The sequence below is a fragment of the Podarcis cretensis genome (assembly GCF_951804945.1).
Source record: "Podarcis cretensis genome assembly, chromosome: 4".
Lineage (NCBI taxonomy): Eukaryota > Metazoa > Chordata > Lepidosauria > Squamata > Lacertidae > Podarcis > Podarcis cretensis.
This window is the reverse complement of record NC_137173.1, coordinates 7,284,419-7,309,756: the sequence shown is the minus strand read 5'-3', so window position 1 is coordinate 7,309,756 and position 25,338 is coordinate 7,284,419. Positions and strand designations below refer to the sequence as shown.

General features: G+C 47.8%; 1 protein-coding gene across 6 annotated transcripts in view; it reads right to left on the bottom strand.

Annotated features, from left to right (window-relative positions):
- Window positions 1-719: 719 nt before the first annotated feature.
- Window positions 720-25,338, bottom strand: part of FAM168A (family with sequence similarity 168 member A) — a 183,257-nt gene continuing 158,638 nt past the window's right edge. For 3 of the 6 annotated variants that reach the window (XM_079974157.1, XM_079974158.1, XM_079974159.1), the window contains 6 exons: window positions 24,455-24,571; window positions 16,972-17,114; window positions 13,814-13,988; window positions 10,721-10,801; window positions 10,095-10,225; window positions 720-5,426 (listed from right to left, as the gene is read on the bottom strand). In XM_079974157.1, coding sequence (XP_079830283.1) covers window positions 10,113-10,225; window positions 10,721-10,801; window positions 13,814-13,988; window positions 16,972-17,114; window positions 24,455-24,571 — 629 coding nt within the window. In that variant the 3' untranslated portion in view covers window positions 720-5,426; window positions 10,095-10,112. The remainder of the gene's footprint in view (window positions 5,427-10,094; window positions 10,226-10,720; window positions 10,802-13,813; window positions 13,989-16,971; window positions 17,115-24,454; window positions 24,572-25,338) is intronic. The other 3 variants (XM_079974161.1, XM_079974160.1, XM_079974162.1) reach the window with 3 other exon arrangements.

Below are 25,338 nucleotides of genomic sequence, written 5' to 3'. Positions count from 1 at the left end.
ATGCAAGGTTTTTTTTTTTTTTTGTAAGGACATGGACATGGCCCCAGCACCAAGCTCCTCCTTGTTTTGCAGTGATCCTTATGTGATTTGGACCCCGGGAATTAAATGGGGGAAAGGATACTGCTGCAGTGGGACGGCGCAGAGGAATAGTGGATTTCTAAAAATAATACATAGGTATTCTGGGGTGTGGAAAAGCCCAGGTTTTTGGCAGGGGAGGGGGGCTGTTAGGAGACTGACTAGGTTTAGATGGCATTGTGGTGACAATATACTCATGGATCTTTCTGTACAGGCACCTCTCAAGAATAGTACACAGTGCCCAATGCCAACATGTGTTCATTGCAATTGCCACTTAATGATGGTCTTCTGAATTCACATCTCAGAATTAACGGCTGAGACTGTGTGTGTGTGTGTGTGTGTGTGTGTGTGTGTGTGTTTGTTTTCAAAAAATCATTAGTACGTTTTTGCTTTCTCTTTCCTCTCTTTTTGTAGGGGGAGCCAGCCAAACAAACTCCTGTTGATCAGCTAAAGCCCACAGACTTGTGTTCTGAAGTGCTCCCTGTAGCTTGAAGAAGCTTCCAACCAGTTCAACCATAAAGTTCCTCTAGTGAAGAATAATAAACACCAATCATTAAAAACAAAAACAAAAACTTAAATAACACTTATGGTAAAAAGCGCCTTTTAAATTACATATCTGAACTGCAAATTAAAAAAAAATAAAAAATAAAAAATAAAATTGACTAAGTTATTATGGTTCATAAAATACAGGAGCAAATACTCGCACACACTGTTCCGTTTTCCTGGAGTCGCGGTTTGGGAGGCTGCTATGAGGTGGGCTTGGGCCAGTACAATGATTAATATGCATTCTTTCGTGGGTCGCTCAATTTCCAAGTACATGATTTTAAAGTGAAGGTTATTCTGCGGGGGTCAGTTTAACAGCAGGAACTAGCATTGGCGGAGATCGTCACAACATTTTCTTGGTTTCGTTATTCACGGGGAAAGGGAGAGGGTGCAATGGATTCTTGAAATGCAAAAAAAAACAAAGGTGGTGTTGCAATATAGAGCCAACAGAAGCAGCAAAAGGGACTGCCTTAAGATGGCATCTGGCTACGACTCAAACACACACACACACACACACAAAATTTCATTGCAGACATAATTCCCTGGCCCTCCACTGACCCCCTTGCCTTCCCCAACCTAGCACTGCTCTCCCCAAATGCTTTCCAGCCAAGATTCAAAGGCTCTAACTTTATACAGCTATATACAAACAGAAACTCCAAAGATTACTTGCATTATCTAAACATTGGATCCCAATTACTTCGAGCTGCCTCTGTAAGGCCAGGTTTTCAGGAAGTCTCAGCCGCTGCCAAGCAGATCCACCGGCCTCACAGTGGGTACTGCTAGGAGGAGGAGGAGGAGCAGAAAGTAAAGAGAGGGTGAAAATGGGGGCCACTGGTTAAAAATATAAACCCAACCCCCCCCACCCACAACAACCTGCACAGAACTTAGCAGGCCATGTGGCTCCAGGTGGTAGAATTTGGCTCTCCAGTGACTTCTCAGCCCTGTGTAGACCCTCCGAGCCTAGGATCCATCTCAAGGGCAGGATCCAAAGTTGCTTCCTGCCTTTCAGTGTAGGGGAAGACGGGCTCATTTCCCTGCTTGGCCTTAAAACATAAATCATGAAATGTTTCCTGATGCTGGGCAGATAATGGCAGAAGCCACGTTTAGACGGACCAAGAGCTGTAGAAATAGCCAAGGTACCAGGAGGGCTGAATGCAGGGCAGCACCCTGTGCCCAGAGTGGAAGGGTGCTTTCCGCAATGCCACTGGTATTTTTCTTGCCTTTGGATGGGGCGGCACCCAGGAAAAGGGGTGGCAGGATTAGGGAGCCTGGCTTGCAGCTAAGCCCCCTTTGGCACAGCTCCTTTTCCAGCACAGAAGGGTCCCACACACACCCTAGCCCACCGAGACAAGTTAGTTGGCCTTCAGAATGATGGACCCAAAGGTGTTTGTAGAAAGGATTCCAAAAATTGGGATGGGGCAATTTCTTCACAGCTCTGTACGTTAAATTAAACAACCACAATGATTAGCGGGGGACGGGGGGACGGGGACGGGACACACTAGAGTTTTCAAAAATGATTGGTTCTGCACATCACAAGAGATGCAGTAAGGATCCAAGAGGCCCCTGGTAAACTCTCGCAGCTCTGTGCTTTAGACCTGCCACAAGCCAGCAACCATCTTGTGTGGAGCAACCAGTGTCACATGAACAGGGCAGAGCCCCATGGAACTGTGCCCCCTTAGAGATTCCCCTTAGCTCTGTCCGCCTGGTATTTTGGCTCAGAAGACAGAGGCTTTGAACTGGACATTTGGGTCTCCTGGGTGCTCTTTGCTTTCGCAGCTCTACGGGCCCCTTCCTGCCTAAAAAACTCCACAGGGCAACAGCTCCAGCAGCTGGCCAGGGTGGCTGAGAAAGCACAAGGCCTTGCACAAAAGGTTTCAGGGTGAGGCCAGACAGAGATGCTGCTTGGAGCCCAGCGGCGCAGCCAGGTGGAGACCAAACACACCCTCGTCCCTTCCAGTTTATTCAGCCTGAAACATTTGCACTTTTGGTGTCTCTAAATCCTTCCGGCTACAGGTGCAGGAGAGCTCGTTTCTCATCTAGGGCTGTCCATTGGCTTCATACTGCTGTCTCCTGTGGAGCGCCGAGATCCCCTGCCATGTCCCGAATGCAAGCCACAAGGCTGCGCGCTGCACTCCCAAGCCGATCCCACTTTCCCCCTCCCTGCCTTTCGCCCCTGGGAGATATGCTAGCTGGCAAACCATGCTCTGCTTCAGCTGTTTGCCTGGGCTCCTTGCCAGGGCTGCAAGCTCCGTCCCAGCCGACCTCCAGCTACTTGAAGCTTGCACCGCTCCCAGAATCTGCCTCCAGCAACACCCAGGGACCAAGGCAGGGTGCAGACTTGTCAGGAACCAACAACTGCTTCCTGGGCACAGATCTAACAAGCCAGCAGAGGTCTCTACCTGAAATCACGAGATGACACCCTCCACAGATGCAAATACGTTGTTTCCCTTCCACCACACCAGCTTTCTATTTAAACTATTCCGTTTTCTCTCTCCTTTGGCAGATGCCTTTTAGCCCGGCTGCTTCTACAGAATAGGGGCAGCTGAGATGGTGCTCTATTGGCCACGCTGGTTGGAGTTGATGGGTGCCCACAGGGCACCACATTCCCTACCCGTGTGTCGGAAAGGAGTTCCCTTCCGATGAATGCTCTCCCCAGAGACCTTTCCTCAGAAGCCACGTGGCGCCAGGGCTGCAATTAATCTGACAAAGAAGATCCCAGGAGCTTCCCAGGTGAATGAAGATCTCCCAGGACGTTCCCAGGAAACCTAGAACCCAATCCTGCCCGAGGAGTAGAGTTCCCACCCAGCCAAAGGCCCTACAAGTGCTGCCTCATGCGCCCAGAGAGCCCTCAGGGCCACACACACGGCACCAAAGGATCCAGGGTAAAACTTCAGAGATGTTGGGCAGTGGCCTGTTGAGGCCGGTGCCCTTTTAAAGAGCCTAGAGGCCATGGTGGAGCAGAGGAAATCCTAGCTCAATTCATCTCTGTTGAAAGCAAACAAATGCTGGAGCGGCAATCTCAATGTCCAGCTGCATAAGGATCTCTCCGAAATTTGCTACATTCCCCCGACTGTCCTTGCTCTGCCCACCCCCCTGGTGACAGCGGAAGAGCCTGTCCTGCGACCAGCACTTCTAGACAAACTCCCTTGCTTGGGCTATCACATATTTAAACCTCACTTGCTCTGGACCACCCTTATCGCGATGGGCCCAGTCTGTCCCTTCTGCCTGACCTGCTGCCCACCCTTTTCACCCTGTGGGCAGCCAACCCAACTAGGAGGCTGCCAACCTTCCCGCGAGTTGCCCCACGCTTCAGAAATGACAATTCAAAGGAACTGCCCCACTCCACTTTCAGGCCCACAGCGACGCTCGCTTAACCTCTCCAATCACATTCATAGTTAGCTGCATTCATTCGGGTTCATACGAAAAAGAAGCCCCGCACACATGTTCCCCAGACCCAGTCGGCTCCACGCATCCTTGGGCCAATTCACACAACCGAACTGGCATGCTGGGAATGTGCTTTGCGTGAATCCGTGGTAAAAAAAATACCGAGTGCCGGAAATGGGAGATGCAGCTGCTCAGTGCAACCCAACGGCTCGGATACTTCAGCACGTGCCAAACTAGAGAAGCCGAAAGGGAGGGGTGGGGTGAACGTTTCCTTTTATTGAAACACCACTGCGCTTAGTTTGACTGAGCAGACCGGCCGTGAAACAAGAGACCAGGTCAGCCTCTCCTTTGTTGCGCTCCGTGGAAGCAACTGCTGAAGCCCAACGGGTTAAAAAACACACGTCCCCTCTCTTCCCAACTTCCCTGCCTGTACGCCAAGCGTTAACTTGCCAACCTCTCTCACTTGATTTCCCCACCAAGCTCTCAATCATTCTCCTCTCTGAATCCAGAACACAGTCAGATGGCCATAAATGCCAACAGAATGACTCTTGCTCACTTAAGGTTCTAGGCTTGTATGCAAGTCCACCCCCCCCATTTCCTTTTCCTGTGGAGCAGGGGAAGACAGGGGGACGTCACAATTTAAAAATAAACCCAGGTTTAAAAAAAAACCCTCTGAATAGTTAGCAGCTTCCCTGCTTCCTGTGACACGAGGGGCGGGGGTGGCCTGACACGCCATTCATCCTTTTGCCTGCTCCTGTAAATGAAGGAATGAGCTCCACGTTTCAACGCAGATATAATGAACTGTAAATCTAATTCCGACACCTTATCTGGAAGACGCCAATTTTCCCATGTCATGTTGTGGAAGATGGAACAATTGAAGATACAGATATAGACAGATAGGTAGGTAGATATTAATGGAACTGAAAAGGGGGAGGGGGGAGGGAGAGAAGCCTGCTAGCCTGCCAGCACTGTGCTTTTTTTCCACTCAGAAACCCTGAACATCACCAGTCAATCATTTTTGCTAGTATTGAAAAAAACAAAATTAGACTCTGGGTGAAATGCATGACATCAGGAGACACGACGTGGAACTGGGGGAGAGAAGAAGGTGAAGACTGGGGGAGGAAGAGGGGAATTCAAAAGCACAAATATTGCTCAGCATCAGTGGGTGTCATGAAACAATTCTGAGTGGGGGGGGAGGAGAGGAGAAAGGCGGTGGCAGCGAGAGAATGGGGCTATGGCAGGGACGTGGCTTTTACAAAATCAACTAAAAAAAAAGAATTAAAAAATTAAACCCTACAGAATGCATAAAGTGACCCTTGCACTTCTTTTGTTTTTGTTCTTGCTAACAGACTTGGTGCCTTGGGACAGTTGCTCCAGCACCCATGTAAGACTTGAGTTGTTGCATACAATGTTTGACTCCAGATCTGCCGGAAAGAGAGAGAGAAAGAAAACAATAGGACGGAAGTTAGAAGCAGCAACGCAGAGACAGGCAAGGCTGGATTCATATCTCTCCCATCAGGGACCCAACATTTGACAGATTTCACTCTTGCACCCAGTCGACACCTTTGCCTGCGAGACTGGGTCCCCACCTCAGCTAAGTTGGTGCATCTCTCTGAAGACTCAATTTAACAACCTCAGAGGAGCTTTGCATGTCAGATGTGGTCTGCCAGAAGAACAGAAGATCAAATTCACACCCAAGATCAAACTATGGTTATGAGTTTCCATGCGGCAACTGGAGACACCATCATTTTGAAGGCAAGCAAACATGGTTTCCCCACTCCTTATAGACCAGCAAAGCTACAACAACTCCCAAACTCACCGTTGGGCAAGGCTTTTTTAAGAAACAACCAAAGAGTCAGGTTTATTTGTGGGGGGGGGGGTGTTGGAAGGGGCTTGGGGTTACGAAAAGTATTACCCAATTGTGAACTGTGGGATTCTTTTGAAAGCCGCCTGAAAGAGGTTTCACATCCCATCCTGCCACCACAGAAGCATTTGTTTCATCCCACAGTCGCGCCCCCGGTCAAACAGATTGCGCAGGTTTTATTGAAAGAAAAGGCAAAAACCTGCACAACCTGTTTGCTAGAGGGGAACGTAGGGTGAGCCACAATACCGATGCTGCTAGGAAGAAAATTTACAGGTGTTCATCCATTTCCATCCTGTATGTGACATCTGGATCTGCCCTCTTCATTCTGCAGTTTTGGAAGGGAGATTTGGCACTTAGGAGGAAGACACTCTGCCAGCTCCCACCAACCAATGGTCCTAACTTCCGATATTTCAGATCAGACTCACCTATGGACTCCTAACAGAAGCTGAAGGGGCAGGTGGAGTAGAACCTCTTCTAAGCTGGCCTGTGACCTGAACACAAGATCTTTTGGTAAGAGGGAGCTTATATTTAACTCCTCCTGCCCAATTTGCTGCCTCATGTTAAAGTCCTGTTCTGCTGAAGGTCCTGTTCTGACTAACACGCCCTGTGGCAGCAATTGGAAACCTCTCCGACCGATGCAGGTGGAGGAACTTTGGCCTGTAACACTTCTGTCCGTTTCCATTCTCTAAAGAAAGAAACAATTCCGCCATTGCTCCTTTCTCTCAGCAAAAATCGACCCAATTCAGGAGGAAGAGTTTTGTGTGTTTGTGAGCGAGCGCACCCCCCCCACACACACACACAAATGCGTCCAGGTCCTCTCCTCTCCAAAGCCAATGTGATCTTGTCAGTTTGCATTTCTTAGTACAGAAGTGTGCAGAGATCTTTCCTATTCTACTTAATTCAAGAGGGTTCTGGAAGCTTCTCTGTGTGAAAGAAACAAGCAGAAGGTTTGTGATGTTTGGGTTATTCCTTCCGAGAAACTGAGTACAGCGGGGTTAAACTGGTTCTGTTATCTTTTTCTGTCAAGGTCATGCTGGCTATAATAGTAAGGCCAGAAGGAGCCTCTACCTCTTTCTTTCTTTCTTTCTTTCTTTCTTTCTTTCTCTCTCTCTCTCTCTCTCTCTCTCTCTCTCTCTCTCTCTGTCTTTCTTTCTCTCTCTCTCTCTCTCTCTGTCTTTCTCTCTCTCTCTCTCTCTCTCTCTCTGTCTCTCTGTCTCTCTGTCTCTCTCTCTCTCTCTCTCTCTTCCTTCTGGTGTGGTTTCTACCCTTAGTGTTGAGGTTTAGTCTTATTATAAGCTATTGTAAGTTTAAGTTAAGTCTGCTGCAACTGGATTTCTTATGGACAGTGCCAATCCTGAACGTTTTGGATTTGTGACCATTATGCTCATTTGCCTTCAGTAGCAGTGAAGCTCTGCTGGATAAAATACAATAGCCTCTGGTCTACTCTTTGGGAATCCTGCAACGTGCTTAAGTTTTTACTCTGCGAGTTCTGCTCTGGATCGATACTGAGTAGAATTTCATGACACCTGTAGCCCCATCAGTCATGATTCAGAAGGCAACAGAGAGGGGGATTCCCTAGGGCTCTTGAATATTATACCTCCTGGTGGCGCTTTCCCCTGAATACACTCTATTGCCATAAGCTGCTTTAATGTTCTTTTGTGATTCAGTGATATAAAAATATTTTTTGATGAACAAGTAAATCATAAATAAATGCACCCCTTGATCTTCTGCACCTCTTAGCAGAACGCACAGTGGGTCTTCCGCTCTGCACAGGGAGGGCTGTCAGTGGCGTAGCGTGGGGAGTGCAGGGGGGGGGGGCGGCCGCACCAGGCGCAACATCTGGGGGTTAGGGTCAGGGGGCGCAAATCCATGGGTTAGGGGGCACAAATTACTTGCCTTGCCCCGGGTGCTGACAACCCATGCTACGCCACTGAGGGCTGTGCAAAATCCACAGCAGCTGGATGTGCCCAGAAACTAGTAAAGGGTTGGTGGTGCATGCAGAAAGACTGGGAGCAGAGCCGACTTCAGCAGAGTTCGCTGGGCCTTGTTCTAGAGCAGGGCCGTCCAACAAGTAGATCGCGATCCACTGGTAGATCGTGAATGTTGACCCCACCAAATGTTGACTTCCCCAAAAAAAGCTCAACAACCACGGCCAGTTTTTTTATAGTGAGACTAGATCTCAGCCTCTTGAAAGTTGGACATGCCTGTTCTAGAGCAATGGGGTCTCAAAATGCCTCTGAGGGAGGCTTTGGGCATCTGCAAAGGGAGGCGCAGGCCTCCTCTTGTCCGCCTTGCAATGGTTCTCGTGCTGCTGCTCATTGCTGGGTTGTGGGGAAAGCAATTCCTCACCACCTGCACATACAGAAAAATATTCCGTTTGAAACCCTGAAGGTGAGAACCAGGGTGGATAAAAATCATTGATTAAAAATTAAAAAATAAATGGATTTTTAAATTTTAAATCAGATTTTTAAAATAAAATGCTTTTGGAGGAAAAAATATTCTAAAGATAGTTTTCTATTTAAGTTACATTATAGTCCAAAGGCTATCCATCAGGAAATAAGGATTTGTTTTAAGTTTTTCATGAATGCTAAAACTCAGTCTAAGGTTGTTGTTTTTTATTGTTTAACCACATATGCTATAATGTTATTGTTTTTGTTAAATAATTGGTTTAAATTGTGATTAAGGAAATGATTGTTTTTCTCCTTCCAATAAAGCACAGCAGAAAAGTTGTCCAAATATAAGCAACTTATTAAACGTCACAATAACTTCATATTTATCTGTCTATGTATTTTTATTGTATAACCAAATCAGTAATTTTTGATAAAACTGTAAAAACTACTCTGGAAATTTATGATACCAAAAACGAAACCTTCATCTGGTTGTAAATATTAAGATGATATCAGCAAGAATGAGTCTTTCTGTAAAAAAAAAGATTTACTGTATTTTTCGCCCTATAGGACGCACTTTTCCCCCTCCAAAAATGAAGGGGAAATGTGTGCGCGTCCTATGGGGCAAATGCAGGCTTTTGCACCGACCCCTCTCGCTCTCCAGGCTTCAGGAAGCTATCCGCAAGCCGTGCAAGCCCGGGGGAGTTTGTAGAACGCCCCATGCTTCGGGCAGGTGTCCGCAAGCCTCCCACGCCCGGTGGGAGGTCCTGCCGGGCGCGCGAGGCTTGCAGGCAGCAGCCTATTTTGGGGGCTGCGGTCGGGGGAAGCTCGGGCTTCCCCCGTGCCAGCCCCGCGCCTGGGGGGGAAATAATTTTTTTCCCCTTTATTCCCCACCCCCCCAAAAAAACAACTAGGTGCGTCCTATGGGGCGATAAATACGGTAAATCAAGCCTTACTGACTACAGTCATACCTCGGGTTGCAGACGCTTCAGGTTGTGTTTTTTCAGGTTACGGACCTGCCGAAACCCGGAAGTACAGAAGCAGGTTACTTCTGGGTTTTGGGGGTCGCGCATGCACAGAAGCGCCGAATCACAACCCGCGTGTGCGCAGACGTGCCGCTGCGGGTTGCAAACATGCATCCCTCACGGATCACGTTCGCAACCCAAGCGTCCACTGTAGTGATTTAAATTGTGTAAATACAGTGGTGCCCCGCAAGACAAACGCCTCGCAAGACGGAAAACCCGCTAGACGAAAGGGTTTTTCGTTTTGGAGGCGCTTCGCAAAACAAATTTCCTATGGGCTTGCTTCGCAAGACAAAAATGTCTTGCGAGTTCCTGCGGGGTTTCCCCCCCCCTTTTTCTAAGCCGCTAAGCCGCTTATCAGCTGATCCGCTAAGCCGCTTAACAGCTGATCCGCTAAGCCGCTTAACAGCTGATCCGCTAAGCCACTAAACAGCTGCTTATCAGCTGATCCGCTAAGCCCCTAAGCCGCTAATAGCGCTAATCCGCTAATGGGCATGCTTCGCAAGACGAAAAAACCGCAAGACGAAGAGACTCGCGGAACGGATTCTTTTCATCTTGCGAGGCACCACTGTAAATTGATTTGATTTAAATCAAATCCACCCTCATGAGAAGCCACTTAAAAACTGGCTCCTGACTTCATCCTTAGCCCATGATGCAAGTACAAAAGGAAATGTTGCGTTTTCGACTTTCTGTCTCATTTGGGGAAGTTGCCTTTTGGGACTCCGGTCTCAGACATCAGCTTACTGGCCTCTAGAGAAGCATCCCACCTCCCGCAACCTTGGGGGGGGGGTGTCCCTGCAGGCGTTTGCAACAACTTACGTGGCTTGGCCAATGGGATTACCAATGTGGAGGTACATAGCTGTAGGCAGGGGTCCCTTGAGCCCTGTATGTTGGCACCGAGACTGGATGTGCTCCGATGGCAGTGTGTTGAGGGGTGGTCAGCAAAGTGCCTGCAACAGAAAGAGAGGGGGTCAGGCGGGAGGGGGGCACAAGGTGCTGCATCCCGGCCCCTCAAGCAGGTGTCAGAAGCGGATTCTGAACCCAGGGCCCTGGAGGAAGTGGGAGCACGATTTCCCTGGCACGTGCGGCTTGGCTTGGCTGTGATCCCTGCAATGCGGGGGTGGGTTGGGGGGAGAGAAAATATGACCCTGGGCTTCCCTTCCCCCTCGACAAGCCGACGATTGTATGATTGGCTCTCTGGCACGAATCCCTTGCAAGTGTTCGCACACCTGTGGACTAAGCTCCTGGGAGCTGGTGGAAGGTGGGGTGGGGAGACTGCAGAGGCAGCCGCAGGCCTGTGGGACACAAAGGTCTTTTCTCCTGTGGGGCTGGCGGGCGGCTGATCTTGCCCTTCGGGGTCCAACTTGGGGAATGACGCCCGAGGATGCAGCATGGCACAGATGAAATCCCTGGGCACAGGCCATGCAGAATATCCGATCCCTTACCTCCGACCATGTGCCAAGTTGCACCCGAGTTGTAACCAAACAAATAGACCTTCACTGGGGGAGGAGGGGGCGGGGCAGGAGCTGGCAGATAAAGGAGGCCATTTTACTTCAGCTTAACCGTCCTGCTGGTCTCAGGCATTTTTGCACAATTAGCGATGGAAATCAGACATAACAAAGTGCGTACATTTCAATATATATATATTTTTTTTCAGTGTGCTGTCTTGCCTGCCCCCCAGCTGCCTAGGACCCTCGTACCTACGGGACCGCCTCTCCTGGTATGTCCCATGGAAGACCTTACAGTCTTCAAACAAAAACATCTTGGAGGTCCCAAGTCGCAAGGTCGTTAGGTTGATCTCAACTAGGGCCAGGGCCTTTTCAGTACTGGTCCCGACTTGGTGGAACGCTCTGTCACAAGAGACCAGGGCCCTGCGGGACTTGACATCTTTCTGCAGGGCCTGCAAGACAGAGCTGTTCCATCAGGCCTTTGGCCAGGGCACAGCCTGACCCCTTCCTTTGGTAATCCTCACAGAACTCTAGCCCAATGGTTGCCATTAATTTGATTTTGAATTGATTTTAAAATGAATTGATTTTAGAATGCTGTGTTACTTTTATTGTTGTTAGCCGCTCTGAGCCCGGCTTCGGCTGGGGAGGGATGGATATAAATAAAATTATTATTATTATTAAGGGGTTTGCAGGCGACGTTTCAAGAGCTGCCGTTTCCTTGCAAATGGGAAGGGTGCTTTTGAAAGCGTTGCTTGGCTGTCAATTCTCGGCTTCCATCTTCTTTAGAGCCCATCTTATCCCCAGGCAGGGCGCTTTCAGAACAGAAACCTGCCTCGCCATGTTTCCATCAGGACAGGGACATCAGAGAGGGTCCTAGCTTTCTCTCTGTTGCACAACGCTGCTCTTTCTGACAACTGGGAAACTGTGGTGCTGGGTGAACCCTGGCTTGTTCTCCTAGCTGAGGGACTCCAAATGAGCTCTACGCTGCTCATTCCAGCCTGGAAAGACCACCAACACTGTGGGGGCCAATCCCACCTCCTGCCCTGCAAGGCAGCATGTTCTAGCCAATGAACTGACACTGAGGGTAGCAAGGCAAGCAAGGTCAAACAAGATCAGTTGGACACTGGAGGTTGAATCCTGACAAGATAGAAGTACTGTTCTTGGGGGGCGGGTTGGTGTGGAGGACTCGCTGGTCCTGAATGGGGTAATTGTGCCCCTGAAGGACCAGGTGCGCAGCCTGGGGGTCATTTTGGACTCACAGCTGTCCATGGAGGCGCAGGTCAATTCTGTATCCAGGGCAGCTGTCTCCCAGCTCCATCTGGTATTTAGGCTGAGACCCTCCCTGCCCGCAGACTGTCTCCCCAGAGTGGTGCATGCTCCGGTTATCTCCCACTTGGACCACTGCTTTTCGCTCTACGTGAGGCTACCTTTGAAGGTGACTCAGAAACTGCAACTAATGAAGAATGCGGCAGCCAGACTGGTGACTGGGAGCGGCCGCCAAGACCACGTAAAACTGGTCTTGAAAGACCTACACTGGCTCCCAGTACGTTTCCAAGCACAATTCAAAGTGTTGGTGCTGACCTTTAAAGCCCTAAATGGCCTCAGCTCAGTAGACCTGAAGGAGAGTCTCCACCCCCATCATTCTGCCCGGACACTGAGGTCCAACTCCAAGGGCCTTCTGGTGGTTCCCTCGTTGTGAGAAGCAAAGCTACAGGGAACCAGGCAGAGGGCCTTCTCGGTAGTGGCGCCCACCCTGTGGAATGCCCTCCAATCAGATGTCAAAGAGAAATACAACTATCTGACATTTAGAAGACATCTGAAAGCAGCCCTGTTCAGGGAAGTTTTTAATGTGTGACATTTTAATGTATTTTTAATCTTTGTTGGAAGCCACTCAAGAGTGGCTGGGGAAAACCAGCCAGATGGGCGGGGTACAAATAATAAATTATTATTATTATTATTATTATTATTATTATTATTATTATTATTGGCATTTATGCAGATGCTGGGCAGCCACCTGTCAGGGTTGTTGTATCTGCAGCATCCTTCACTGATCAGGGGGGTGGGGTCAACTAGATGACTTCCACAGTCCCTTCCAACTTTAAAACTCTATGAAGGCACGGCAAGCAAATCGAAGAGTGCCAGCAGAGCGAAATGCCTCGCTTTGTTGAAACAAAGAGCTTAACAGGAAAGGTGACCTGGTGATGTATTGGGAGAACTTTGGTTTATTACAGTTCCATGCAGGACTGGCCACAAAGCAAGAGGGACTCAGCAGCAGGCATGAAGAAGCTCTTAGAAGGAATCGGTTCCCGTCAGCGGGGCCTATCTGAATTCTGCACTTGGAAAAGCTAAATCCTGCGAGCCGAATAAATTTTGTAGCAATCAAATGCATCGGCACGATTTCTCCAAATTTCACATCATCTGTTCTGCTTTTTAAATGGGATGATTTTGTCTTGTCAGCACCCCACTTTTCAGCCAAACCTGGAGCCCAAAGTGGCAAGCTTTTAATAGGATTGTGTGGGGTGAGTTGTATAACAGAGTCTTCTGGTTCCAGGCTTATCCTTCCAAAAAGAGGGGCAGAAACAGCTGAAATGGGCTTAAGGGCTGGCTGGTGGCAGAGATGCTATTCCATAGAATTAGCAGCCCTTCTCATCATTTATAATTTTATCCTTTTTACTAGTCGTGGGGAGATAAGAGGAGTCCAGAAAGTTTAAGTCCAACACCCAACTGTTGGAAATCTTATTCTGCCGCCCACTCCAGGTTCAGAGGCCTCATGTGGCTGCCAGCCTTCCAATAATATTTTCACAGCCACAAGAAAAGAAACTTTGGGCAGGGTTTCGCTTAGCCGAAAGGCGCAATGCTTAGAAATCCAAATTCCCCGCAATGTCCTGGAACTGTGGCAGACAGAGACAGATCCGCAAATGCAGTTTAGGAGTTGCAAACAGGACAACACAGTTCTGGTTTCATACAAGCTGTACTGCAGCCTTTGCCCAACATGGTATGGGAGCTCTAGTCCCACAGGGAGCACATGGAAGGCGCCACATTCTACCGCAAGGGTTAACAAGACACGGTTTATTTCCATTTACTTCTCACCTGCTGACATTGCCATGGTGGTCCCAGCTACCATCCCCATGGCCACGCCGTTAGTCCTTGGGGCAGCCACGGGAGCTGGATAAATAGCAGACGGGATGCTGTTTGGCTGGACCACGGTGGTGTGGTGGATGACATGAGGCTGCGCCGCATACACTGGCTGTGTATAATATGCTCCCTGTTCAGAAAGGGGGTAGGTGAGGAGAACCACATTTTAGCAGAGGACATAGCAGAGCAGCACATCCTTCATTTAGCAAGAGGAAGGACAAAGGAAGTTTGGCATTCCTCTCATCTACTATGTGTTTTGGAAAGTGGTTTGTCTGCTTGTTCTTTTACTCGTGTGGAAAAGCTTCCTTTTGCCTGAATCCTCCTGAATCTTCCAAAATTCAGCTTCACTGAATGTCCACAAATTCTAGTGTTATGAGAGAGGGAGAAAACCTACCTCTTTGCATCTTCTCCACACTACAAATACCGTATTTTTCGCTCTATAACACGCACCCGATTATAACACGCACATAGTTTTTAGAGGAGGAAAACAAAAACAAAAAAAATCTAAACGAAACAGTGGATGTATGATTTTTGTGGTTCATGCTGTGGCCACAGACATGTGATCTGACAGTGAGTTTGGGGTAGCCCAATGCAAAAATCCTGGGGATCCATGCTTTGTAACCACGTTTTTGCACCACTGTGGCCCCAGGCTGTTTCAAAGCGAGCCACGGAGGAGGGAAGGAAGGGGAACCATGGATCCTCTGCTCACAACTGCAGCAGATTCCCCCCGCCATCCGTAGGCATTCGCTCCATAACACGCACAGACATTTCCCCTTACCTTCTAGGAGGAAAAAAGTGAGTGTTATGGAGCAAAAAATACGGTAATCTCTATCATGTCCTGAATTACCTTTTACTGTACACTAAAAAGACTCGAGTAGTTTAACTGTTCCTCCCAGAGGAGTTCCTCCTTCATAGTTTTAGTTGCCCTTTTATGGAACTCTTCCAGCTCTACATTATGCTACGCGATGGAATCGTACAAAAGCGTTCCACAACATTCTGATACTGGCATTCTTATTCTCAGTTCTTTTCCCTATGATCCTTATCATGGAATTTGCCTTTTTCAAGGCTGCTGCATTATGGGTTGACATTTTCACTGAGCTACCACCGCCAGTTCAGACCTCATTAAGTGTATAAATATGCTGTAAGCATATTGAATCGCATTTGAAATTTTAATACCTGTTTACCCAGTTTGGAGAGATCCTCCTTGCCATCCCTTTCTTCTTACCACCCTGAACAAACTGGCATCAATAGCAAACTTGGCCACCTCGCTGTTTAGACATAACTTCTGGACATTCATGAACAACATTAGAAAGCACCAAAAATGATCTTTGAGGAACCCCACTTCTTCTATCCCTCCATCCCTGCCTCCTATTCTTTAACCAGTTACTGATCCGTAAGACAGTCTATAGGGACAGCGGGTGGCACTGTGGTCTAAACCTCAGACCCTAGGACTTGCCGATCAGAAGGTTGGCGGTTTGAATCCCCGCGACAGGGTGAGCTCCCATTGCTCGGTCCCTGCTCCTGCCAACCTAGCAGTTTAAAAGCACATCAAAGTGCAAGTACCTTCCGGCGGGAAGGTAAACAGCGTTTCCGTGTGTTGCTCTGGTTCGCCAGAAGCGGCTTAGTCCTGCTGGCCACATCACCCGGAAGCTGTCTGTGGACAAACGCTGGCTCCCTCGGCCTATAGAGCAAGATGAGCGCTGCAGCCCCAGAGTCAGTCACGACTGGACCTAATGGCCAGGGGTCCCTTTACCTTTACCTTTAATACAGCCTCTGCTCTTATCCTTTAACTGCTAAGCTTACTAAGCAATCTTTGGTGAGGTACAAAATGCCAACTAGATCACCTTTATCTGTATGCTTGTTGACACTCTCAAAGAGTGAGGAAGACTGGATTTCGCCTTGCAGAAGCCAGGCTTGTCCTTCTACATGCTTAGTAACTTATTCTTAATCATGCTCCAATTTGAGCTTTGCCGTAATATGCTAACCAGCCTGTAATTTCCAGCATTGTCCTCCCTTTTAAAAACTGGCGATACGGTGCCCACTTTCCAGTCTTCAGCCATAGAGGGACAAGTTTGTGCGTTTTGGTTAAAAGGTAGGCAATTTCACATTCTGAGTCTTCAGTGGATACCATCCAGACCCAGGGATCTGTTCCTTTTCAGTTAGTCAGCGAGGCCAGGAATCTCATCTCATCTCACAACTATTAGCCTCAGTTGCTGAGGCTTCCCTTTCCTAAGAAAGTTGCTTCAGGTAGGGGGATCTCCCCTACACCTTCCACTGTGGAGACAGATGCAAATAATTCATTCAGCTTCTCTGCAGGCTTTTCCTCTTTTAGCACACCTTTGACCCCCCCCCCCGTCTTGTCATCCAAAAATTCAGCAGCCATCCTAGCTGATTCAGAGGCCTATTTAAAGAGACAAATTCACAGAGGATAAAACTATCAATGACGACTAGCCATGATGGCTGGGAACTACCTCCAGCACTGAACACTGAGTGCTTGGAATTACAGGTGGGGAGAGTGCTGTTGCCTTAGTTCCTGCTTAAGAGCTTCCCAGAAGAGGCATCTGAATGGCCACTGTGATAAACAGATGCTAGACTAGCTGGGCCTCTGTTCAGACCCAACAGCACTCTTCTTATGCTCCTAATGATGGCACCATCATTACAGAATACAGTGGTACCTCGGGTAACATATGCTTCAGGTTACATACGCTTCAGGTTACAGACTCCACTAACCCAGAAATAGTTCTTTGCCTCAGGATGAAGCAACTTTGAACTTTGCTTCAGGATGAGAACAGAAATCGTGCTCCGGCGGCGTGGCAGCAGCAGCAGGAGGCCCTATTAGCTAAAGTGGTGCCTCAGGTTAAGAACAATTTCAGGTTAAGAACGGACCTCTGGAACGAATTAAGTACTTAACCTGAGGTACCACTGTATCTTCCCAAGGGAGGTCTGCCAAATTGCCGTGTTTTAGGCATGACATAGAACGTTCAGATTTTTCCAATTAAATTAAATTTCATTTTCTACGCTTGAATTAGCAGAGTTACTAAACAGCGGTCGCTTTTAGGCTCTTGTTTTTGTTCTTGCTGTTTGACATCAGCACGGCTGCTGGTTGTACTCACTTGGGCATACAGGTTCTGCTGCGGATAGGCACTTCGGATGGGGTACATAGCGGTTTGGTAAGGATTTGGAGATGGAGAATAGGGAGGAGGTGCGCTGTTGCTCTGGGTGGGAGGGACCTTGTAGGGCGTTCCAGCAGTATACCCTGTTGAGAAACAAAAAGCAAGGCCCGTCAATCTGGAAGGTTAAGCAGTTTTCACCAACCACCTGGCTTGTTTCTGGCTTTCTCAGAAAGAGGCAGGTCTTATTCCAAACAGCCCCAAAAGCAACTGCTGCATCCATAAGAATGTGACTGTTAGTGTTCTTAAAAAAAGAGGCCCAAAGCACAAAATGATGTTTCATAGCAATACAGCAGCTAACAAGAGTTAAGCGGACTTGAAAACGTGCCCCAAATTAGCTAAGTGCTGCTTTCCACCCCCCACCCCCCGGAGGGTGACGAAGGCGTCCAGTTCATGTCCATTATGTGCTCAATTGTGCAAATGCAAAAATTCATCCAAAATCTGATAGCGAGGCGAAAGAACGCTGAACTGCAGGAAACAGATGGCAAATACAGTAATTTCCTCCAAGAGGCACATAATTGCCTTCCTTTTCACTGACCTCAGAGTCAGACCCAGCGTTAACAAACCAATTTTGAGATTTCGGGCATGAGAAGCCTCTTGGGCTGGATTAATCCTGCCGCCACGAAAACGGGCAGTGTTTCTCTGAGCACAGCTGCACACTGTCAGGGAGGTGCTATTAGTATCCTAGAACAAACTGAGTGGGCTATTCCAAGACAGAGGTATTTAACAAAGCATCTGTTGCAGTGTGTGCCATCAGCGGCATAATTAGAAGACAAGGCAAAAACCACTTAGGAACCCAGAGTGGGTGCCGCTGCTACTTCTCTGCACGGCATGGGGCTTATACAGAGGTTAACACAACAAAGGCCAAATAATGGTGTATCGAGTGGCAGGAACAGGGGCAGGATCAGAACCTCGGTGATTACCAGGTTTGCAAGTGGGATTTTGTGCAACTCCACATGCAGCCAGGACTGGAGCGGAGCACTTGGGCATTGAGCTTTCAGCATTGTTTTTTCAGTACAATGACTACCACAGCGTATTTACCAGGATCCAAAGACTGCTTAGGCTAACAGTGGGAGCTTGTGCTAGCCCAGGTGCAATGTTTGGCTTCTCCCTCCTATCTCCCCGCTTGCCCCGTAGGCTCCATGCTGTATCACAAACTAGTTTCAAATCTCCTCCACCCTTCACAGTTTGAAGAGCATTTGGTGAGCAGCATGGGATGAAAAAACCAACTCTCTAGGCTCAGAGAATGAGCTTTGTGCTTCTTGGGATCCTGGCTTGTGCCTGAGCTGCACAGCTTCTCTCCTGAGTCCACCCTCATCCCCACCCCCCTCAAAAAATTGTGGGATGTGAAACACAAGAGCAGTCAAGTACAACATTCCTAGAGTGAACATGTTTACACATGGGGAATGTTTGTCTAGCCAGCAGGTAAACTTCCTGTTTCCTTCTGGGCTGGGACAGACTTCCTCTGCATGTGACTAGAAATAGGCGTGGCCTCACCTGTGCAGGTAACGACAGGGCAGGGCAGCCATCTCTCTCTCTCTTGACTACATGCATCAAAGAAGCAACCTCTGCTTAGCCAAAGTTGCTCTCTTGGCTCTAGCCAAGAGAGGACAAAGGGACTGTCTTATTATGAGATAGTTTCCAGGTATATGTTACTTTTCTAAGCTAAGTCTGCCTTCTGGGATCCTATTGTGAACAGAATGGTATGTGAGTAAACCTTTTTATACTTTTATAGAAGACTGTCATGTCTTATCTTTTATGAGGGAATAAGGGGGAAATACTAGAACAGTTATTATAGTGGCTTTAGCGAGCCTGAGCAAACGCATCTTCTGCAAGTTTAAAAGGGGGAATGTTACTTTGCTAAATTGTGAACTTGTTAACACAAGTTGGAAAAGGATATAATCAGACAATATATCCTCTCCTGTATCCCTGAATGTTCCCACAAAAATGGGGGGAACCTTTGGCCCAGACATTGCCGAACTACCATTCCTGCTATTTTATTTATCGTAAGTATTTCCACACCACTCTTCAGTCACATTCCTGGGACAGCTATTTGCCAACACTACTGGAATCCAGGATGAAGAGAGAGGCAAGTCCTCAAACTTGCTAGAAGTTAACGACTCTCTTTCATCCCACTAATTCCCCAATGAAACCAAATCAAGATGTGGGCTACCGTATTCTGAATTTCTAATAATAAATAATAATAATAATAATAATAATAATAATAATAATAATTTATTATTTATACCCTGCCCATCTGGCTGGGTTTTCCCAGCCACTCTGGGCGGCTTCCAACATAATATTAAAATACAATAATCTATTAAACATTAAAAGCTTCCCTAAACAGGGCTGCCTTCAGATGTCTTCTAAAAGTCTGGTAGTTGTTTTCCTCTTTGTCATCTGGTGGGAGGGCGTTCCACAGGTCGGGCGCCACTACTGAGAAGGCCCTCTGCCTGGTTCCCTGTAACTTGGTTTCTCGCAGTGAGGGAACTGCCAGAAGGCCCTCAGGACTGGACCTCAGTGTCCAGGCAGAACGATGGGGGTGGAGACGCTCCTTCAGGTATACTGGACCGAGGCCGTTCAGAGCACACACATTCACCAACCACCACCCCCATTCATAATTTCAACCCATGCAATGCAGACCACAAGGAGAGAGAAGGCACGTTCTTCCACTGCTTCCATTTTCACAGCGCTGGTTTATTTCTTTTGTCGAATGGGTTCGTTTTTTATTATTGCACTCTGCACTGATGGAAGCAAATGCTCTGGAGGGGAGGGTTGGTTTTCTAAATAAATAAATATTGCAAGGGCTGCTCCAGATGGCCTGGGGCATGTAAGCGCAGGCCAGCTAGCAGAGGCATCTGACATGATGCTTTCTTCCAGGTACAACATGCATGCCACCCAATGTTATTATTTGAGGACTCGGGTTTTGTTGGTGGCAGACTCTGCGTGATTAAAAACAGGCACCCTTCCAACACTTATGTTTCCAGGCACACAGACTTGGCAGGAGGAGGCTGCAAGCAGAGTCATTAATTGGCCTGCCTTAGCCTGTAAGCAAAGCAAACACACAGCACCAGACCTGCCTTATTCTCTCCTTCACATCTGAAATTAACAGGAGCTCCTTTTAGACAAAGGACTCGGCTCTAAGCAGCCACACCTGCTGAACAGGGTCAAAGTGGCAGGGGAGAGTTCAAAGCAAGCTGAGCAAGTAGGGAAGGGAGATCTCTGAACTCCATGCAGAGACTAGGCTGTCCTGTATCACCAAAGGTCACCTTAGCCTAGCAGAGATTTCTCTGATAGCTTTGTATGCACCTCTGCTCTCTCTACAGGCCCATTTGCATTATTGACAGAAGCCTTGCATCTGCTCGGCTCCTATTAAAAACAGAGCAAGGACTTGCTCTTTGCAAACATGCAGAAAAATAGAAAGCAGCAACCTTGCCTGAAAAGAGCAATCTGGGACGTCTACGCAAAACCACAGGAAGGTTTTCTCGCAGAGAATAATTAGCAAACAATGGGTTTTTAGGGGTGGGTGGGGGAGAAAGACCTCTTAAGGTTGCATTTGTCAACCAAATATCCAAGCACAGCTAAAAGCTATCAGTTTAGGCTTATCAGGTTGGTAATAAAAAAAATGTAGTATAAACACCGACAACTGGGAAACACTGGCCTGCAAGCGCTCCAATTGGAGAACAGCCTTTTCCGAAGGTGTCATGGGCTTTGAAGACACGAACTCAGGACGCAAGGGAGAAATGTGCTAAGAGGAAGGCACGCTTGGCAAACCCTCACCGTGATCAACTCCTGCCCGGAAACCAATGTCCCCACTGTGGAAGGACGTGTGGATCCAGAATTGGCCTCCACAGTCACTTATGGACATTGTTAAAACTGTGTTTAACCCTAAACTGAACCCTAAACTGAACCCTAAACCATGTTGCATTCTTCATAAGACTGAGTGCCACATGGATCTCGCCACAGGCAAACCATTCTGGGATATGAATCACAGCAATACGGTGTTGTAAAAATTTGGGGTGCCCTCACATCGCAGACACAGAAACAGAACAATCCTGAAGCCATTTTGACTCTCCCAAAATGACCTCAAATATTCTTTTGCAGGTGGAGGAAGGAGATGGGGAAAGGTTTCCAATTGTCTTTCATTTGCAAATCCAGTTAATAAACTGCCTGGAATGTAGGGGGCAAATCCAGCCTGGCAAGTTTAAGCTAAGCAGTCTATCAATAGGTGTAAGTTTGTAAATAAGGGATTCAGGAACCAAAGTATTTACCATCTCAAAGGAATGGCCAGGCTGCACAGTTAATGCAATCAGGTACCTTGACAGACTGAGGGACGCAGGTGGCGCTGTGGGTTAAACCACAGAACCTAGGGCTTGCCGATCAGAAGGTTGGCGGCTCGAATCCCCGCAACAGGGTGAGCTCCTGTTGCTCGGTCCCTGCTCCTGCCAACCTAGCAGTTCGAAAGCATGTCAAGTGCAAGTAGATAAATAGGTACCTCTCCGGTGGGAAGGTAAACGGTGTTTCCATGCACTGCTCTGGTTCGCCAGAAGCGGCTTAGTCATGCTGACCACATGACCCAGAAGCTGTACGCCGGCTCCCTCAGCCAATAAAGCGAGACAAGCGCTGCAACCACAGAATCAGCCACGACTGGACCTAATGGTCAGGGGTCCCTTTACCTTTACCTTGCCAGACAGGAGAGAAGCAACACTCTCAAAGAAGACCACCTCCTTCTGTGAGGTATGTAGGATGCTTTTTGGGTGGTCTCTGGCTAACCGGTTGGGCAAATTCAAAGTCTTTAAAGGTTCCTGCACATTTTGTTCTTGGTCTCTCTTGCAAGGAGGGGAGGAAACTCTGTTGCAACAAAAAATAAAGATCAGCTTTTGCTTTTCTCTGGATCCCGCTTCCATCCATTCATCTCTGACCGATCATGGACTTAGGATACTCAGTCCTTTGGGGAGGTGGGCAGCAAAAGCCAAACCCCAATTTTTCTACATCAACTGAAAGCTGCCTTCCAGTTTAAAGCCAGAATCTCACAAATCTCTCAGACCAGAACTCCCAGAAACGTCCTCCTCTGCACTGTACCCAATAACCATGACCAACGCACACACAGACGCAACTTGCCAGAGGAACAGAAGCACACCTCGCTTGGACTACCGTCAACCCACAGCTTAAAAACCCAGAGGGAGTGCAAGCACGTCCATTTTCAAAATGACAATGCGCTGCACAGGCTTACAGCAAAGCAGATAAACTACAAGATACTGTGATGGGTCTTGTCACAGAGGCACTGTGTGCCTTCTACCCTACAAATCTCTGGGAACTAGCCCAAATCTGTATTTGTATGCAACTACCAACCCAAAGACTACAACCTATTTAAAGAACTTCAGCCGGTACAAAATGATACAGCAAATCTTTGGGTGGGTTGACCAGCTGAAATTATAAAAAAATAAGATCATATATATAGTTCATAAATGTACCAACTAAGCCAATACATAGATGTGTGGACCACATGTCTGGAGCAGCAGAGGAGGACCAAATGTTTTTTCTGCAAGGAGGGAGGAGGTGGGGGAGCCTCCCCATTGTTTTTTTGTTCCCAAATCCTGTCTTAAGGGTATGTCTGTGTATGAATAGGGTGAGCCTGTGACCTGGCTCAGGAACTAAGTTTTTGTCATTACAAAAGACTGGCCAGGCTCCCCAGGGTATCCAATCAAGTAACCATTAACAGGTAACTTGCCGGACAGGAGATAAACAACACACTCAGATTTCTGTTGTAGACCCTCTCTTCTGTGATGTAGGTATTATGTATCTGGGGTGGTGGTCTTGGGCTACACCCCTTCTGTGATGTATGTATGGTGTTTCCGGGGGTGGTCTTGGACTCCAGGGCGGACAATTAAAAATGTCTATATAAGGGCAGACACACCTTGGTTCGGGGTCCTCCTCCATCCTCCTGTGTGTGAGGGGAGCACCCTGTTGCAACAGTTCGATAAAGATCAGGCTTACTAGCTGCTTTGCTTCTCAATATTCTCTGGTTGGCCTCTGTTATTTTCTCCTACTGATGGAGAACCTGCAAAGGACTCTATAAGAGCTCTTGTGTCCCCCATAAAGGAATAAGGGCAGATTTTAGTTTATTACACAGCCTGGGCTACATTAGCCAAGCCCTGAAGCATCTGCAAAAGTTGTTGCATCCTGGGCTCTCTTCTGCACAGTGATAATGAAGGCTTTATGTAGTGGTGGGGAATCTGTGGACTCCCAGAAGTTATTTGACTACTTTCATCCCTAACCATCAGCCACAATGGCTGTGACAGATGGAAGTAGCAGTCCACCAATGTGAGGACTGCCCCCTCTTAGCCTTAATGTGACGGGCTGCACTCACCCCTCAAAGTGAATGAAACTATTTAAAAACTATTAAAAAACCAAACCAAACCAATTTCCTGTCTCCAAAATGGGAGGAGGGGGCTTCATAACTGTACAGTGGCACCTCGGGTTACAAACACTTCAGGTTACAGACTCTGCTATCCCAAAAATAGTTTGTTGTTGTTTAGTCGTTTAGTCGTGTCCGACTCTTCGTGACCCCCTGGACCAGAGAACGCCAGGCACTCCTGTCCTCCACTGCCCCCCGCAGCTTGGTCAGACTCATGCTGGTAACCTCGAAAACACTATCCAACCATCTCGTCCTCTGTCGCCCCCTTCTCCTTGTGCCCTCCATCTTTCCCAACATCAGGGTCTTTTCCAGGGAGTCTTCTCTTCTCATGAGGTGGCCAAAGTACTGGAGCCTCAGCTTCACAATCTGTCCTTCCAGTGAGCACTCAGGGCTGATTTCCTTCAGAATGGATGGGTTTGATCTTCTTGCAGTCCATGGGACTCTCAAGAGTCTCCTCCAGCACCATAATTCAAAAGCATCAATTCTTCGGCGATCAGCCTTCTTTATGGTCCAGCTCTCACTTCCATACATCACTACTGGGAAAACCATAGCTTTACCTTGGGTTAAGAACTCTGCCCTAGGATGAGAACAGAAATCGTGCAGCAGCAGCAGCAGTGCAGCGGCAGTGGGATACCCCATTAGCGAAAGTGCGCCTCAGGTTAAGAACGGTTTCAGGTTAAGAAGGGACCTCTGGAACAAATTAAGTTCATAACCCAAGATACCACTGTAATGTGTTTTCTGATTGTAGCATGCTTTGACCTGGGAGCCCTTGCTAGGTCTCAGGTTTGAGCCCTGAAAACTGCTCCTGACCTGGCAACTTGCAAAAATAATAATAATGACGATAATAATAATAATAATAATAATAATAATAATAATAATAATAAATGCAAAGCAGGCAATACAACCCCATCCCAAATCAAGAAAGAAACACAGACATACACACACAGAGAGAGAGAAAGAAAAACCACCAGGAAAAAAAAATCCCCAGAAGTATAAAGTTCTATTTACTGAATGCTGCTGATGAAGCTTGGTAAGTTCTGTTCTCGGTCCCAGTGTCCACTGGGAGGTGAAAGGTACCCTCAGAGGATGATGTCTGAGGCCAGGCCTGTTTCATCAGAAGTGTCGCTTGAGTGAAGACAGAAGAGAAGATGTTACAAATGGGACAAACAGCGAGGGGGCAAACACAATGATGAAGGTGCAAGCATCCATTGTAAAAAAACAAACCCCCAAAACCACTTTTTCGTGAAGTTCAGCCGTCCCCTTCACTGCGGTGACATAAGGCATATAAAGGGACAGCTGAACCTGTTCTGAGAGATTGGTTCAAAATAATTTTATCTTGCACAGCAGGTGATTGTTATAAGCAGTTGTCTGAGGCATCAATTAAAGGTTGTGGCCGATTTGGGGCTGTCTAGGAAGTGGGAATCTGAAACTGGGACGCAGGGGGTATTTCGCTGGCTCAAATTGCCTAATTGCCTGCGGTGGGAGGAGGGAGATACAGAATATTTTGCAGAAGTGGACACTGAGAAAAGGAAGAGATGGTTGGGCAGGTCAGTTACTTCCTCGCCCACCTTCACACTATTCTTCTCCTCCGCACTTGCAGTCCCCCACTTCTCTCGCTCTCTTTTTCTCCGCTTCTATCCATCACGAGAATTCCTATCCTGACATGGAGGGGGCCCGTCCATCACCTCTCCTGCAGCCACTGGGAACACGGAGAAAGAGAAGCAGCAAGGCCTACGACGTGATGGTGCCAGTTTTGGGTGCTGGCATCTCCGCTGAAAGCACAGGTGAGCAACCTGTGGTCCCTGGGATATATGTGATAGGAATTTCGAGGTCTTAGATATATGCTAAATGTTCATAAGTGTACCAACCAAGCACGTACATAGATCAGCACA